The 16,999-nt window shown below is 46.0% G+C and overlaps 1 protein-coding gene across 1 annotated transcript in view; it reads right to left on the minus strand.

Annotated features, from left to right (window-relative positions):
- plek (pleckstrin) overlaps nt 1–16,999 on the minus strand; it is a 56,714-nt gene that overhangs the window by 17,210 nt on the left and 22,505 nt on the right. The window contains exons 2-3 of the mRNA XM_078556481.1: nt 4,868–5,023; nt 1,011–1,192 (exon numbers count right to left, since the gene is read on the minus strand). Of these exons, the coding sequence (XP_078412607.1) occupies nt 1,011–1,192; nt 4,868–5,023 (338 nt within the window). The remainder of the gene's footprint in view (nt 1–1,010; nt 1,193–4,867; nt 5,024–16,999) is intronic.

Consider the following 16,999-nt stretch of genomic DNA (forward strand, 5'->3'; position numbering starts at 1 on the left):
GCAGACCCAGTCTAGCAGCTATGACATTTAGGACTTGACCAGCTCAGTCAGAAGTGGTGCTACCGAGCCACTCTTGGTGATGGACATTGAAGTCCCCCACCCAGAGTACATTCTGAGCCCTTGCCACCCTCAGTGCTTCCTCCAAGTAGTGTTCAACATGGAGGAGCACTGAGTCATCAGCTGAGGCAGCAGTTCTGGGCATCACACCTTAGGGAAGATATGTTGATCTTGGAGGGAGTACAAAGTAAATTTACCAGAATGCTACCTGGACTCTAAGGGTTAAATTACAAGGTAATAAAGTAGGTGGTCTTGGTGATGGACTGGATGGGGGCTTTGACAATTAAATTAGGTTAAGTAGGACACTGAAGGTTGCTCAGGATGGTTTTTAGGTTGCACAGACTACAGATTAAACATGCGCCCTTCCTGGTTTGTGTTGTTTTCATAACAATCTGCATAATGCCGTACACACTTTGGACAATCAGCAAACATTATTTTACTGCCCCTTGGGGCAGCCATATTTTTTACTGATTTTGACTGAGAGGAGGGCCAGGGTCAATTGGATGGTGGATGGGATGGAATTATTGCAACCAGTTGCATTGCAAACACCAAAGAATATGCACAGGCAAGTGTGTAAAGATCAGGTTGTGTAAAACGTCAGGATTTGAGTAGATAATTCAGGGTTAGAGCAGACCGGGGTTAAGGCATGGTCATTCTGTTAATCTCATCATCATATTTGGCCTTTGCACCCTCATGGTTTCTAAACTGCTGACAAACCCTCCTTAGTCAAATTCTTAACCACATCTTCGACATTCACACCATCATCACACCAGCTCTGACAAGACAAAACTCATGTCACAAAAGTCCCTGACTCTCACTTTAACAATACAATTTAGCTACAGGTCAACGCTTCTAAATCTCACCAGAATGGACCAACTACACAGGTTAAACAATTTGCTGCTGTATCTGCAGAAGTTATAGGCAGGGAAACACAGATCAATTGAAGTCTTTACCCCAAATTTATATTTTCAGGCAACTTGATAGACTTCCTTGTTGACTTGCGTGCAAACCTCTGTCCACCTTCGATGCATTGAATTGCTCTCTTAATGTCCTTCACCCAGACATCACGTTCTTCAAGATGTGTAGCTTGCAGATAATGGTCCTGATTTTTCCCCGTGTGAAACTTGAAAACAAACTGGGAGAAAGAAGACATCACAACAAGGAACTGCAGGACGGCCAGATCAACTCAAGAATAAACACACACAAAAGCAGTCCGAATGAAAGAGAGTTTCAGATTTCTACACAGCTGTTGTGATCTGGAATGTGCTGCTTGGATGCAGGGCAGTGGATGCAGATTCAATAGAAGAAGGGAAATTGGATAACCATAGAGCCATAGAAACATCGCAGCACTTTCATCCAACCCATCGTGTCTGCACCAGCTGAAAATGAAGAAAAAAATTAGCTGCCCATTTCAATCCCACCTTCCAGTACCTGGTCCGTAGCCTTGCAGGTTACAGCACTTTAGGTTCAGATCCAGGTACCTTTTAAATGAGTTGAGGGTTTCTGCCTCCACCACTAAACCAGGCAGTGAATTCCAAACACCCACCACTGTCTGGGTGAAGAAGATTTTCCTCATGTCCCCTCTAATCCTTCTACCAATCACCTTCAATTTGTGCCCGCTGGAAATTGACCTCCCTGCTAGGTGAAACCTGTCTACTCTGTCTAAAACTTGAAAGGGAAAACAATGCAGGAATCTCCAGGGTGGGAGCAGGGGGAGTGGAAACAATTGACTGCTGGACTAAATTTCGCCACAGGTCCAGAAGGAGAAAAGGCAGTGTGCTTTGCTGCTGCACTGTTCATTAGCACCTATTAACATGCACTACATAGGTCATTTCAAGTCATAAATAGCACTATTAATATAACTTACTCAACAATTATACATATTATGATGGAAACTATGGTTTCAAAGTTTGTATTTTTTGGTTTAGACCCTAACGGAAGGGGAAATTGAACTGTCAGGTTTCTAGGGAAACTAAAACTGAAACTGAAACTGAAACTTGAAACTGAAACTGAAACCGAAACTGAAGCTGGTTGGAACCAGATAAAAGAGAAAGAGCCATCTGAGCCAATATTATCCAGTGATGCAGCTGAAAAGAGGAAACATGAACGCTGGATCTGAGAGGAGAGATAGAGGAAAATAAGGTCACTGCTGCTGCTCGAGTTATTTTAAAGGAACTGATTGAACAGCATTGGCCACACGGTGCACAAGAGTAGTCCCTAGGGTTCAGATAAAGGTGATTCTGGTGGAGTCACACCATCAATGCTGTCGTGAGCAGAGCTGAGGTGGTTCTGCAGAAGTGTGCCATTTTGGTGAGGACCATGCTTGGGTAGTTGGGAACTGCTGTTGCATGAGGATCCGTGGTTAAATCCTCAAAGGAAAGGAACTAAATTTACACCTGACGAAGTTCAGAACTTCAAAGGATTTTGTGGCTAAAATTAATACCATACACGCTAAGTGGACTGCCCGGTAAGTCCATGAGATCTATCTTTGTCATATCTGCTATTTAATATTTAATTAGAGATAATATTAGATCCAAGGAAGAGGCATGCAAATTGGCCAGAAAAAACAACAGACCTGAGGATTGGGAGCAGTTTAGAATTCAGCAAAGGAGGACCAAGGGATTGATTAAGAAGGGGAAAATAGGGTACGAGAGTAAGCTTGCGGGGAACATAAAAACTGATTGTAAAAGTTTCTATAGGTATGTGAAGAAAAAAAGATTAGTGAAGACAAATGTAGGTCCCTTACAGTCAGAAACAGGGGAATTTATAATGGGGAACAAAGAAATAGCTGACCAACTAAATACATGCTTTGGTTCTGTTTTCACTAAGGAGGACACAAATAATAACCAGAAATGTTGAGGAACACAGGGTTTATTGAGAGGGAGGAACTGAAAGAAATCAGTATTAGTAAGGAAATGGTGTTGGGGAAATTGACGGGATTGAAGGCCGATAAATCCCCAGGGCCTGATAATCCACATCCTGAGTATTTAAGGAAATGGCCCTTGAAATAGTGGATGCATTGATGGTCATCTTCCAAGATTCTATAGACACTGGAACAGTTCCTACAGACTGGAGGGTAGTTAATGTAACCCCACTATTTAAAAAGGGAGGTAGAGAGAAAACAGGGAATTATAGGCCAGTCAGTATGATGTCGGTAGTGGGGAAAATTCTAGAGTCCATTATAAAAGATTTAATAGCCGAGCACTTGGAAAACAGTGGCAGAATCGGGCAGAGTTAGCATGGATTTACAAAAGGGAAATCATGTTTGACAAATCTACTGGAATTTTTCGAGGATGTAACTAGTAGAGTTGTTGAGTGGGAGCCAGTGGATGTGGTTCATTTGGACTTTTAGAAGGCTTTCGACAAAGCCCCACATAAGAGATTGGCATGTAAAATTAAAGTGCTTGGGATTGGGGGTAGTGTATTGAGATGGATAGAAGGCTGGTTGGCAGATAGGAAACAAAGAGTAGGAATAAACGGGTCTTTTTCCAAATGGCAGGCAGTGACTAGTGGGGTACCGCAGGGATCGGTGCTGGGACCCCAGTTATTCACAATATATATTAATGACTTAGATGAGGGAACTAAATTTAATATTTCCAAATTTGCAGATGACACAAAGCTGGGTGGGAGGGCGAGCTGTGAGGAGGATGCAGAGATGCTTCAGTGTGATTTGGACAAGCTGAGTGAGTGGGCAAATGCATGGCAGATGCAGTATAATGTGGATAAATGTGAGGTTATCCACTTTGGTAGCAAAAACAGGAAGGCAGATTATTATCTGAATGGCTATAAATTGAGAGAAGGGAATGTGCAACGAGACCTGATGTCCTTGTACACCAGTCGCTGAAGGTAAGTGTGCAGGTGCAGCAGGCGATAAAGAAGGCAAATGGTATGTTGGCCTTCATAGTCAGAGGGTTTGAGTGCAGGAGCAGGTATGTCTCGTGGCAATTATACAGGGCCTTGGTGAGACCACACCTGGAATATTGTGTGCAGTTTTGGTCTCCTTATCTGAGGAAGGGTGTTCTTGCTATAGAGGGGGTGCAGCGAAGGTTTACCAGACTGATTCCTGAGATGGCGGTACTGACATATGAGGAGAGATTGAGTCGGTTAGGATTATATTCACTGGAATTCAGAAGAATAAGGGGGGATCTCATAGAAACCTATAAAATTCTAACAGGACTAGACAGGTAAGATGCAGGAAGGATGTTCCCGATGGTGGGGGAGTCCAGAACCAGGGGTCACAGTCTGAAGATACCGGGTAGACCGTTTAGGACTGAGATGAGGAGAAATTTCTTCACCCAGAGAGTGGTGAGCCTGTGGAATTCACTACCACAGAAAGTAGTTGAGGCTAAAACATTGTATGTTTTCAAGAAGGAGTTATATATATCTCTTGAGGCGAAAGGGATCAAAGGATATGGGGAGAAGGCGGGAGCAGGCTATTGAGTTGGATGATCAGCAATGATCATAATGAATGGCGGAGCAGGCTCGAAGGGCCAAATGGCCTACTCCTGCTCCTAGTTCCTATGTATGTTTCTAATACATCATTTATAGTTTATATTGATTGCAATTGGCCTGTTAATTCATGTTTAATTAATGTTGATTTTCATTCAATTGTTAAAATAAAAATTATAAAAAGTGAAATCTTGTTCATTGTTTTTCTTGTTGGTGTCATTCAGTAAATTTGTTTTGTTGGCCACCACAGGGATCATAACAATACTTGGTGTGTTTTATAACAATTTTTAAAAATTGTTAATATTTATAAGCAACACCCCCAAAAGAGATGCGATCAACAATTTGGATTAAAATAATTTACCATTCTTTTGCTGTAGTCCAGACATGGGGATGTAATCGAACTTCCCTTCAGTGGAATGACTCCTTTGGGACCCGCATCGCCTTTTTTACTATAAAATTCAAACCCATCTTCTAAAAGAACAACCCAAACTGCCTTCCAGGAATTAAACATAGTCCCCTAGAGCAAAAAGAAAAGAAAATATCACATTAGGAGGTATTAATACCTGGAATGAGTCCCCAGTGTTTAACATAAATACTGACATTTGTGGAAGCTTTTATTTTGGGCTGTCAGACTTGCAGACCTCAAGTCCAATATTATACACCAGACTCACTCATAACCAACTGCTTAAGATAGCTCTCTATGTAAGGGTTTGTAACTGATGTGCACACCTAACCTATGCCCCATTCCCCTCCAAGCTTCAGAGTGACATATCAGTTTAGATTGGAGCTCTATCACCCTTTTACAACAAATCCATGTTGGTCCTGGGGCTCACAGTGTAGATGAAAGAAGCCCGTCTCTTGCAAGTTTAGGAGTTTCAAACCATGAAGGAGAATTGTTTGGACACTGCAACCTTAACCTGGGCTGGGAAATTGCTGCAACTGAGAAATGGTTAGAGTTACCCTTCATTCGATGATGCACTGAAGGACTAAACAAGCTACATTTGGCATTCACCAGAACAGATATTAATCATCAGTTGAGACAGACACTCCTGCAGCTTCCAACAATCTGTGAAATGCTAATGGCACAAATAAAAACAGCTGTTAGAGTGTTAAATCCAAAAAAATTATCCTTATACACCGGGCTTCCTTCTGGTGGCTCTGTCTTCAGCTGTCTAGGCCCTAAACTCTGGAATTCCCTTTCTAAACTTCTTCACTTCTCTGCCTCTTTCTCTCCTCTAAGATGCTCCTTAAAACCTACCTCTTTGGCCATAAGTTTTGATGTCCTAATATCTCCTTATGTGTCGATTTTGTTTGACAGTCGTTCCTGTGAAGTGCCCTAGGGACAGTTTTACTGCACTGCAAGCATTACAAACTCTTGCTGTTGTTTACAAATTGTCATTAATCTGCTTCACAAGAGTCACTGTATTTGGTTGAGTGAAGAACTTTTAGACATTTTGAAGGAATTACTTAAAATTGTTTTCATTTTACAATCTCTATCAACCTTCACAAAATTCTCACCATGTAGAAAAGCAGAAACCTTATGCCAGATGCAAAGTGACAGGAAACTTAATGAGTATGGGTAAAAGTTTTGTCTCAGCGTTCCTGGCAAAGGCAAAGAAGCACCTATCAGGACTACAGGTGTGTGCCTTCTACTGGTATAGTAGACAGGAAATCACAGGGATATGTGTCTGAATTCACAATATGTAGTCTTACGATCAGCACAAAATAAATTGAAGTAATGCATAAGCCTGCTCCAGGAAAGCCCTATTTCAAGCCCAAGGTTTCAGTTCATGACCAGAACCTGTCAGCAGTGGATAAGTTCACTTATCTCAGCAGCACACTCTCTCGAGCTGTCTATATTGACGATGAGACACATGCAAGACCTGCCAAAGCAACTTCAGCACATTGGCAGACTTCAAATATCAGTCTGGGGATGAAGTGGAGAAAATCTGCCTATCAAACTGAAAGTCGACGGAACAATAGTCCTGCCCACTGCACTACACGTGTGAGACTTGGACTGTGTACCAGCATCACGCCAAGAAGCTCAACCACTTTCACTTGAGCTGCCTTTGGGAGCTTCTGAAGATCAGATGCAGGAATAAATATGGGTGTGTTCTCAGGGCAGGAAGTGCCACAAGGGCACTCTGAAGGCTTCACTTAGGAGTTTTGATATTGACTTTGAGTCTGGGAGAAGCTCCTGAGGCAACAACTCATCTAAAACTCAATCATCCTAGGTATCCTGTCCTATTTGCAACAGAATCTTCCCACTGCAGATCAGCCTTAGCAGTCATCCAAGTACCCACTAGAACTCTTCCATTACCCCAGATGATGAACATGGTCATCTTCACCTCGAGGGACAAGCAAGAAGATACAACCCAGCACATAATCCTCAGCACTAGAAACATTGAAATGAAGGTGCCCAAGTACCTAACTAGTCCTGAGAGTCAGTGGGCTTTATTTCCCCCAATTTCTTTTCAATTAGTCAGGAGCATACAGAATTTCTGAAGCACTATTAAGCCACAAACACATCAGCAGTCACAATATGTAATCATGCAAATTTGAGGAGCCTGTCAGCTGCATCCAGTTAGTGACTGATAGAAAGTCTAAATGATGCTCTGATTGAGTTTACTGTGCTCGTCAAACACCTCAGCACCTTCTGGCTGATTTACATTCCTGCAATGTTGCCCCAGGGGTGATGTGGCCCTCAACCATATCCGGCCCATCTCCCGCGCATCCGCCCTCACGCCTTCTCCTCCCTCCCAGAAACATGATAGGGTCCCCCTTGTCCTCACTTATCACCCCACCAGTCTCCGCATTCAAAGGATCATCCTCCGCCATTTCTGCCAACTCCAGCATGATGCCACCACCAAACACATCTTCCCTTCACCCCCCCAGCGGCATTCCGTAGGGATCGTTCCCTCCGGGACACCCTGGTCCACTCCTCCATCACCCCCTACTCCTCAACCCCCACCTATGGCACCTCCCCATGCCCACGTAAAAGATGCAACACCTGCCCCTTCACTTCCTCTCTCCTCACCATCCAAGGGCCCAAACACTCCTTTCAAGTGAAGCAGCATTTCACTTGCATTTCCCCTAACTTAGTCTACTGCATTTGTTGCTCCCAATGCGGTCTCCTCTACATTGGAGAGACCAAACGTAAACTTGGCGACCGCTTTGCAGAACACCTGCGGTCTGTCCGCAAGAAAGACCCAAACCTCCCTGTCGCTTGCCATTTTAACACTCCACCCTGCTCTCTTGCCCACATGTCTGTCCTTGGCTTGCTGCATTGTTCCAGTGAAGCCCAACGCAAACTGGAGAAACAGCACCTCATTTTCCGACTAGGCACTTTACAGCCTTCCAGACTGAATATTGAATTCAACAACTTTAGATCTTGAACTCCCTCCTCCATCCCCACCCCCTTTCCGTTTCTTCCCTCTTCCTTTTGTTTTTTCCAATAATTTATATAGATTTTTCTTTTCCCACCTATTTCCATTATTTTTAAATCTATACCTTTTATGCCCTGTTAGTCTTTCCACCCCATCCCCACTAGAGCTGTACCTTGAGTGTCCTGCCATCCATTCTTAATTAGCACATTCTCTTAGATAATATCACCACCTTCAACACCTCTTTGATCCTTTTGTCTGTGACATCTTTTGATTATCTGCTCCTATCACTGCTTGCTTGTCCCTACAACCACCCCCCCCGCCATCTTCTCTCCCCCCAACCTTAAACCAACTTATATTTCACCCCTCTCCTAATATTACTTAGTTCTGTTGAAGGGTCATGAGGACTCGAAACGTCAACTCTTTTCTTCTCCGCCGATGCTGCCAGACCTGCTGAGTTTTTCCAGGTAATTCTGTTTTTGTGATGTGGAAACTGTTGTTTGTGTTGAGGATCTGATTGCGTAATTCTCCAAACAACATATAATGCAAATGCTTGCACAAGCCAGCTCATTTCAGAGTCGCAATTCACAGCTTTCTGGCCTTCAACTTGTATAGACATTCATTGTGAACAGCTGGCCACAAGGGGAAGGGCAGGAGATTGCAATCTTGCACGTGTTATTTTCAGAAGATTGAAACACAGCAGTTACCCAGCAGGAACCTTTCTGTTTCACATTCAGTCTGTCACATGTGAGTATTAAAGAATTATTCACTCTGTGCAGTGCTGCTAATGGCAACTTCTTGTTTCTTGTGTACAAGGTTTGCTGCATCAAACCACCGCCCATTGTTCACATTAGTCTGGTTCCAATGAATCTTTATCATAATAGGTAGATGCCATCTGTGGCTCAGTGAGTAGGACGCTTGTCATTAAGTCAGAAGATTGTGGATTTAAGTTTCATTCCAGGACTTGAGTGCAAAAGAAAATCTATCAGTGCAGTACTGAGGGAGTGCTGAACTGTCAGAGATGAGGGCTGGGATTTTCTGTGCCCATCTTTGTCGGGTGTGTTTGGTGGCGTGAGTGGGCAATATGGCAAGAAGGCCAAAAATCAGTTTCACAACATCGTGAAACCAGTTTGCTATCATCCGCTCCGCCCACCCATTGGATGTTGGGAACCTCATTGTAATACATCAGCATATCATTATAAGGCCAGCCCGCCGGAATCGTCCCCCCCCCCGCCACAACACTGCACACCCCCCCCCCCCACCCCCCAACAACTCCCACCACTGCCACCCCTTCCCCCACCCCCACTGGATCGTCTGCCCACATCAGCGGGAAAACACATTGACGTGTTTCACAACAGCACATATAAGGCATGCACTTGGCGAGCTGCACTTCGCTTGAGACTTTGCGGTTTGTTTGCCTACCTTGCTTCGGGCAGCACTCGCAGTCATCAGCCCCAGGCTTCACAGGCAGCACCACATCACTTTTAGGGGCTCACGGGTAGGTCTCTACCTGCCAGATCAGCCACATGTGGGTGACTTTTCAACAGCTGCAGGGCTAGGGCTTGCTTGAGAAAGGGGAAAAAGTGGCCTCAGGCAAGGGAAGAGGCTGCAGGACAGGAGCTGTACTGGGGAAAGAAGGTAACCCAGGGTGTGTGTGGGGGCACACGTTGATCTGTGCAGGTGGTCTCAAGACATTGAGGGCTGAGGAGGCAGTCTCCAGAGGAGATGAGGCCAGATGGAGATGTGAGGGTGTGTGTGTGTGAGAATGAATGGTGATGTCCCTTGAGCTGGCAGTGAGTGAGATGCCAGTGAATGTGTGATGGGCTTGAGTGTGTGAGTTTAGAGTGATGAGATGATTGCCATATCCTGGCTGCACAGAGGAGCTCATTCGTCCTCTGTCTACATTGGATGGCTAACCTCTTCTGTGCAGCATTGGCACTGACCACCACTGCCATCACCTACCAAGCCAGAGTGGTAATGTAGTTGCCCCCTCCTGCAGCCAGAGTGAGGGTACAGGACATCACAGTGGGCCTCCATGGCATCCAAAAGCCACTCGAGGGCTGCAGTCTTCTTGCCTTTCAGGGACATGTCTTCTTTGCTGCAGTCTTGGGCTGGAAGCACTGAGCGCGGCTGTACTTTAAATGTAGTGCCTGGCGTGGTGAAGCAGCGAAGTGATGGCATGGCTGGTGAAATGGCGTGTATCCTGGGAATGCATAACTAATGCAACGGGTTTGGGATGATACAGCGTGAAAAGCCACCATTGGCGCCGGTGGATGAAACATCGTTTTACTCACCCACTGCCACACTTAGTGCAAATCTGGGATGATTCCAACCGAGAGTCTGCAAAAATATCTAACAGCACAAGTAGGAGTGAATGGGATATCTGGTGGGAATGTAACAGGCTGGTAGAGAGTTGGATGGGAGAGAGTGATGGTCTAGATATTGTTTTTAGAAGTGACCATGTGGCCAAAAGCTTGGCTGGATGAAAATCCAAATACAACTTGGTAATCTTTGCCATTTTTTAAAAAAAACTATTAATTATTAAGTATAAAAGTATGAAAATTAATCTTGCTAATTTTAATTTAATTCAAATTTTTCCAAAGGGATATTCTCACTGGACCTTCCCCTTAAACATTGATTTTACATCTCTAAGCTTTCATCAAGAAATAAGCAGACTAAATATCGAAAAGACAGTGCAGGTCAATCAACGTCTGTAAAAAGACATGGGGCAGAATTTTTTGCTGAGCGGGTCAGGCATGCGGGTCAAACATATAATAATGCGTGATGACGTCGGACACACGTCCCGACATCATCGCGCACTCGCGCGATATTTCAGTCGGTGGGCGCGCGCGGGTGCCAGAGCTGTGCCCGCCATTAATTAAGAGGTAATTGACATCAATGTTTCATTGCCCATGTGATTTTGTGCTCATCGAATGGGCAAAACGGGCAGGCGACCAGCCAACAATTTCAAAAACCTCATCCACAAGCAGGATAAAAAGGGTCAGCAGCATTGCCAGTGTGAGTAGTGAGGAGCTTGGTAGATCGTTTGCTGCTGGTGACTTATTGGCAGCTTCATCTCTGTGGGCATGGAGACAGATCTCTAACCTCCAGGCTAGGCTGCCAAATAAGTGGTACCACCTCATGCCAGGAGTGCTTTCTCCAGCCTGGATGGCTGCAAGGACCCTTTCCTTTGACCCCAATGTCAACTCAGTTCTTGTGCAATAAAGTTTCGAGCCACCCACGTCCAGCATTACATTCTGCACCACATTAAATAAAAAAGGTGAAGCATACTCAGGCCATTATGACAAAAGAAAATTAACCTCCTGTTGACAGTCAAAACAAATTAACAGAACCTTCTCTGGTCTTCAGCCCCAGATCAGTAAACATAAACAAAACAGAAGATCACCCGCAACCAGTCCCTCTTGTGCTCATGGTGCCTTAAACTTACGCTTATGAGTGCTACATCTTGGTTCTCCCCCCTCGCTGGCACCGGCATTGGAGACAGCCTGCTGACTCTGCTGTTTTGTTGACCTTGATGACCTTGGCAGTCGTCCTCCGGCCAGTGGAGCCTGTGCTGGCCCTGCCTGGGAGGGAGCGGTCAGTGCCACAGCTGGCATCTGCCCAGTCGTCACAGCCTCATCAGGTGCCACGGTCACTGGCAGAGGGGCGGAGGAGCTGCTGCCGTCATCCAGAGCGCCCTGAGAGGAACCCGCAGAGATAACAGGCAGCTCGTGTGCCAATGTGAGGACACTCTGGACCTCCCTGCTCACCATTGATGGACGGGCATCTAGCTGGGGTGCTGGGTGCCTCATCCATCTCCCATACAGACACTGGCCACCTGAGATCATTGCCTGGGTGAGGGCTTGCAGGTCCAAGCGCAACGCCAGGAACCCCTGATTCTGTTCCAGGAGCTGCCTCTCCAGGAGAGTCACCACTGTCTCAATGGAGGAGGCAGTGTGCTTGGCCATGAGGGTCAACGTAGTGCTCATGCTCCACATGGACTCCTCCCTCCTCCATAATGAAGGTCATGGCACGCATACCCTCATGGAATTCCGCCAGATCCTCCTGCACATCCCGCTGGACATCCAGCATCTGCTGCCTAATGGAAGACTCCAGAGGCTCATCATCTGCCTTCAACTCAGCATCATCCTGGTCTCCAGCAGTCCTCCGACTGCCGGCATCCTGGGCACTCTCTGCCTCCGCCTGCACCTCAAGCGAGTGCGAAGTTCCCTCACCGTTATGCACCAACATTCTAGCCAAAGATCTAACGCTGGTATCTGCGCTGGTGCCAGGTTCGGAGAGCGGGTGTGACACAGGTGCATCTGGAACCTGGCAGTCAGTCCTCTGGCGTCAGGGGTGAGTCTTTGGGGTCCTGCGATTGGGTGCATGGTGGCAAACCTAAGGAAGAACAACGACATGTCATTAGTTTAAGTCATCACACTGTCACTGTGCATGACAGGCACCCTGGTGAGACGATGGAGGTCTGCATCACGGTGCCATTGTTTTTCAATGATCCATGGGGAATCCAGTTTTGAGGTTCCCATCAATAATGAGACTACACAAGAACGTTTGCACCATCTGTGCACTGCACTATTACCTTCATCTCACACTCCATCCTCTCCACAGTCTGTTGACCGAGGTGTGTGGCGCTTCACCAGCTCCAAGGCGTCCTGCTCGTATCTGGTGAGGATTAGGAGGCTAGCGGGGCCTCCTTCAGTCCGCGACCTTTCAATGTTGTTATGGCTTGTCTTCTTCTGAAAGGACAGAGGAGCATGGATTAGTCCACTCTTTACCTGCAGCGCCATTGCAGCCTAGCCAACCCCACCTGAGGAGCACCTTGCAGGGCACACCCGAGTTGTGGCCCTCGAGCCGCAAGGCCAAGCAGCGGCAAGTCCAAGCAGCCAGGGCTAACCCCCTTGGCCAGCTCCGGCTTCATTGACAGTTGGCATTCAGACTCTACTCCTGAGTTCCACGGGGGGGACAGCCAGACCTTAACACTTCACCACGCTGATCCATGCCAACACGGTACTCACCCCTCCTGAGCGCAGCAGGTCATTAAGCCCGGTACTGGACCCAGGTGCGCCACACAACATCATGGCTGCTGATCAGCGTTGCCACTTCCTCCCAAGCTCTTTTTGTTAGGTGCAGTGCCTCCTCCTTCCATCCCTGGGGACAAGGGTGTCCCTCTAGGTAGCCACCTCCTCCAGGAGGACTGCGAAGCACTCATCAGAAAATAAGGGGCTGAATGCCCACCCAACCTGCCCTCCCACCTGGCGTCTGCAGTCTCATTTGAATCCATAATTTATAATCTCCTGTTGACAACACCGAAGATGTCTTCATCGCTGGCAGCCTTCCAGAGCCTGACTGTGCCGGTTTTAAAGCAGCCGCTTTTAAATCAGTCATTGGACTGGGCGGCCGACAGGTCCCCTCCACCCCGCCAGCCCCTTGCCGGCCACTGGGGAGCTGCCATTCATGCTCGGCGGGCCTTAATTGGCCCGCCAGTGTGAAATCACAGTCAGAGGCCGATCGCAGGTGGTAGCACCTTTCCCAGCCGCTCCCAGGCCCGCTGATCGCGTCCGCCCGCCAAACTCAAAATTCTGCCCGTGTTCTTGATATTTCAGCTGTGTAACACTCACGGAGAACTGAACTTTAGTGCCGCTGAGATTGGGAAAGGAAGATTGAGAAGCTCAGAAGCAGTGGTGGAGAGGAGAGCGGATCAATGAACATGCCATCCCATGAATGAATAAAAAAAGCCAAACACAGCGAGTGAGTGTGATTGAGCTGCACAACACTTAACAGAATAGACTGTACAAAAGAGCAGCAAGGTTATGGAGCAATTTGAACAGGAGTGAGGAATGTAAAAGTAGTGGAAAAGGATAAAGACATGGGAGATGCCTGCACACAAGCCACTCAACAAGTAAATAGGGGAAAGTATTGTTTGTTGTTGGTTTCTTCCCTCTATCCTCAGATTCAGTTTTTCTACTGGAACAGTAATACCATCATTTAATAAATAAATATTTCAAATGCTTTACTTCATTTCTCCCCATCTCTTCCTTTCTCCACATCCTCTTCCATTCTCAGATATTTTTCTTTTGTCTGCAAGGAACCAGTGCCCAGGTTTTGGCGGCGAACCTCACAGTATTAGAGGCTTTTGGCCGATAAACAGGCTTCAAAGGTCATTGTTCCAGCCAATCCTTGCAGGAAAATCCTGAAACATAATTCAGCTTTTGACAGTATCTTGTGTCATCCAAAAATTTAAGCCTAATGATTTAGCATGAAAGCAAAATACTGTGGACGCTGGAAATCTGAAACAAAAACAGAAAATGCTGGAAAAGCTCAGCAGGTCTGACAGCATCTGTGGAGAGAAAAAAAACCAGAGTTAATGTTTCAAGTCCGTATGAGACTTCTTCATAGCTAAAGAGAAATAAAAATGTGATGAAATTTATACTGCTTAAGAGGGATGGAGCAGGTAAAGCTGGGTAGAAGGCCAGTGATATGTGGGGGCAAAGGAGAGATTGCCAGAGATGTCATGGACAAAAGGACAAAGGGGTGTTAAGGATAGTGGTACTGGCTAAAGGAGGTGCTGATGGTGGCATTAAGGTCAGAAAGCAGAATGTGATAATAGCAGGACAAGGGTAAGCACTCTGGAAAGAACAACATGAACAAGTGACATAAAGATAAAAGCAAAATACTGTGGATGCTAGAAATCTGAAACAAAACAAAAATAGCTGGAAAAACTCAGCAGGTCTGACAGCATCTGCGGAGAGGAACACAGTTAACGTTTCGAGTCCGTATGACTCTTCATCAGAACTGAGGAAAAATAGAAATGAGGTGAAATATAACCTGGTTGAGGGGGGTGGGACAGGTAGAGCTGGATAAAGGGCCAGTGATAGGTGGAGACAAAGAAGAGATTGCCAAAGATGTCATAGACAAAAGGACAAAGGGGTGTTGACGGTGGTGATATTAGCTAAGGAATGTGCTAATGGTGACATTAAGGGTAGAAAGCAGGACGAGCAAGGTACAGATAGCGGGGGGAAGGGATCGAAATAGGCTAAAAGGTGGAGATAAAACAATAGATGGAACTAAATTTAAAAATAATGCAAATAGGATTTCCATCTATTGTTTTATCTCCACCTTTTAGCCTATTTCGATCCCTTCCCCCCACTATCTGTACCTTGCTCATCCTGCTTTCTACCCTTAATGTCACCATTAGCACATTCCTTAGCTAATATCACCACCGTCAACACCCCTTTGTCCTTTTGTCTATGACATCTTTGGCAATCCCTTCTTTGCCTCCACCTATCACTGGCCCTTTATCCAGCTCTACCTGTCCCACCCCCCTCTAACAGCTTATATTTCACCTCATTTCTCTATTTCCTTAGTTCTGTTGAAGAGTCATATGGACTCGAAACATTAACTATATTCCTCTCCGCAGATGCTGTCAGACCTGCTGAGTTGTACCAGCTATTTTTGTTTTGTTTTATGAACAAGTGACAGGTGGCCTTTGGTGTGGTGGGGGGAGAGGACGGTGGTGGGAAAAAAGATTGAAAATAGGATAAAAGGTGAGGATAAAACAATGAATAAAAATGAAAATAAATAAAAATAAAAATAAGCAGATAAAAAATAAAAATTTAAAAAAGAAAAAATTAAAATTTAAAAATGAAAATGAATATTGAAAAAGGGGGATAAAAAAGGGGGTGAGGGTGGAGGAGAGAGTTCATGGTCTGAAGTTGTTGAACTCAATGTTAAGTCCGGAAGGTTGTAAAGTTCCTAAACGGAGGATGAGATGCTGTCCCTCCAGTTTGGGCTGGGTTTCAATGGAAATTGCAGCAGGTCAAGGATGGACATGTGGGCATGAGAGCAGGGTGGTGTGTTGAAATAGCAAGTGACAGGAAGGTCTGGGTCATGCTTGCGGACAGACCGAAGGTGTTCCACAAAGCGGTCACTCAGTCTGCGTTTGGTTTCTCCAATGTAGAGGAGGCCGCATTGGGAGCAGCGAATGCAGTAGAACAAATTGAAGGAGGTGCAAGTGAAGCACTGCTTCACCTGAAAGGAGTGTTTGGGCACTTGGACGGTGAGGAGGGAGGAGGTAAAGGGGCAGGTGTTGCACCTTCTGCGATTGCACAGGAAGGTGCCTTGGAAGGGGGATGAGGTGTTGGGGGTGATGGAGGAGTGGACCACGGTGTCCCAGAGGGAACGGTCCCTATGGAATGCCATTGGAGGGGTTGGGGTGAAGAGAAGATGTGATTGGTGGTGGCATCATTCTGGAGTTGGTGAAAATGATGGAGAATGATCCTTTGAATGCGGAGGCTGAGTGGGGTCCTCACTTATCACCCCACCAGCCTCCGCATTCAAAGGATCATCCTCCGCCATTTCCGCCAACTCCAGTATGATGCCACCATCAAACACATCTTCCCTTCATCCCCACTGTCAGCATTCCGCATGGATCATTCCCTCTGGGACACCCTGGTCCACTCCTCCATCACCCCCAACACCTCATCCCCCTCTCATGGCACTTTCCCATGCAATCACAGAGATACAACACCTGCCCCTTTACCTCCTCCCTCCCCACCGTCCAAGTGCCCAAACACTCCTTTCAGCTGAAGCAGCGCTTCACTTGCACCTCCTTTAATTTTTATCCACTTATTTTTATTTTTACTTATTTTCATTTTTATTCATTTTTTATCCCCACCTTTTATCCTATTTTCGATCGTTTTTCCCACCACCACCCCTCCCCCTATCCCACCCCCACAAGGGCCATCTGTTACTTGTTCATGTTATTCTTTCCAGAGTGCTTACCCTTGTCCTGCTATTATCACATTCTGCTTTCTAACCTTAATGCCATTATCAGCACCTCCTTTAGCCAGTACCGCTATCATTAACACCCTTTTGTCCTTTTGTCCATGACATCTTTGGCAATCTCTCCTTTGCCTCCACCTATCACTGGCCTTCTATCCAGCTTCACCTGCTCCACTCCCCTTAAACAGTATAAATTTCATCGCATTTTTACTTCTCTTTAGCTCTGAAGTAGAGTCAGACAGACTCGAAATGTTAACTCTGTTTATTTTCTCTCCACAGATGCTGTCAGACCTGCTGAGTTTTTCCAGCAT

Source organism: Cetorhinus maximus, chromosome 14 (genome assembly GCF_964194155.1).
Source record: "Cetorhinus maximus chromosome 14, sCetMax3.hap1.1, whole genome shotgun sequence".
NCBI classification, from domain to species: domain Eukaryota; kingdom Metazoa; phylum Chordata; class Chondrichthyes; order Lamniformes; family Cetorhinidae; genus Cetorhinus; species Cetorhinus maximus.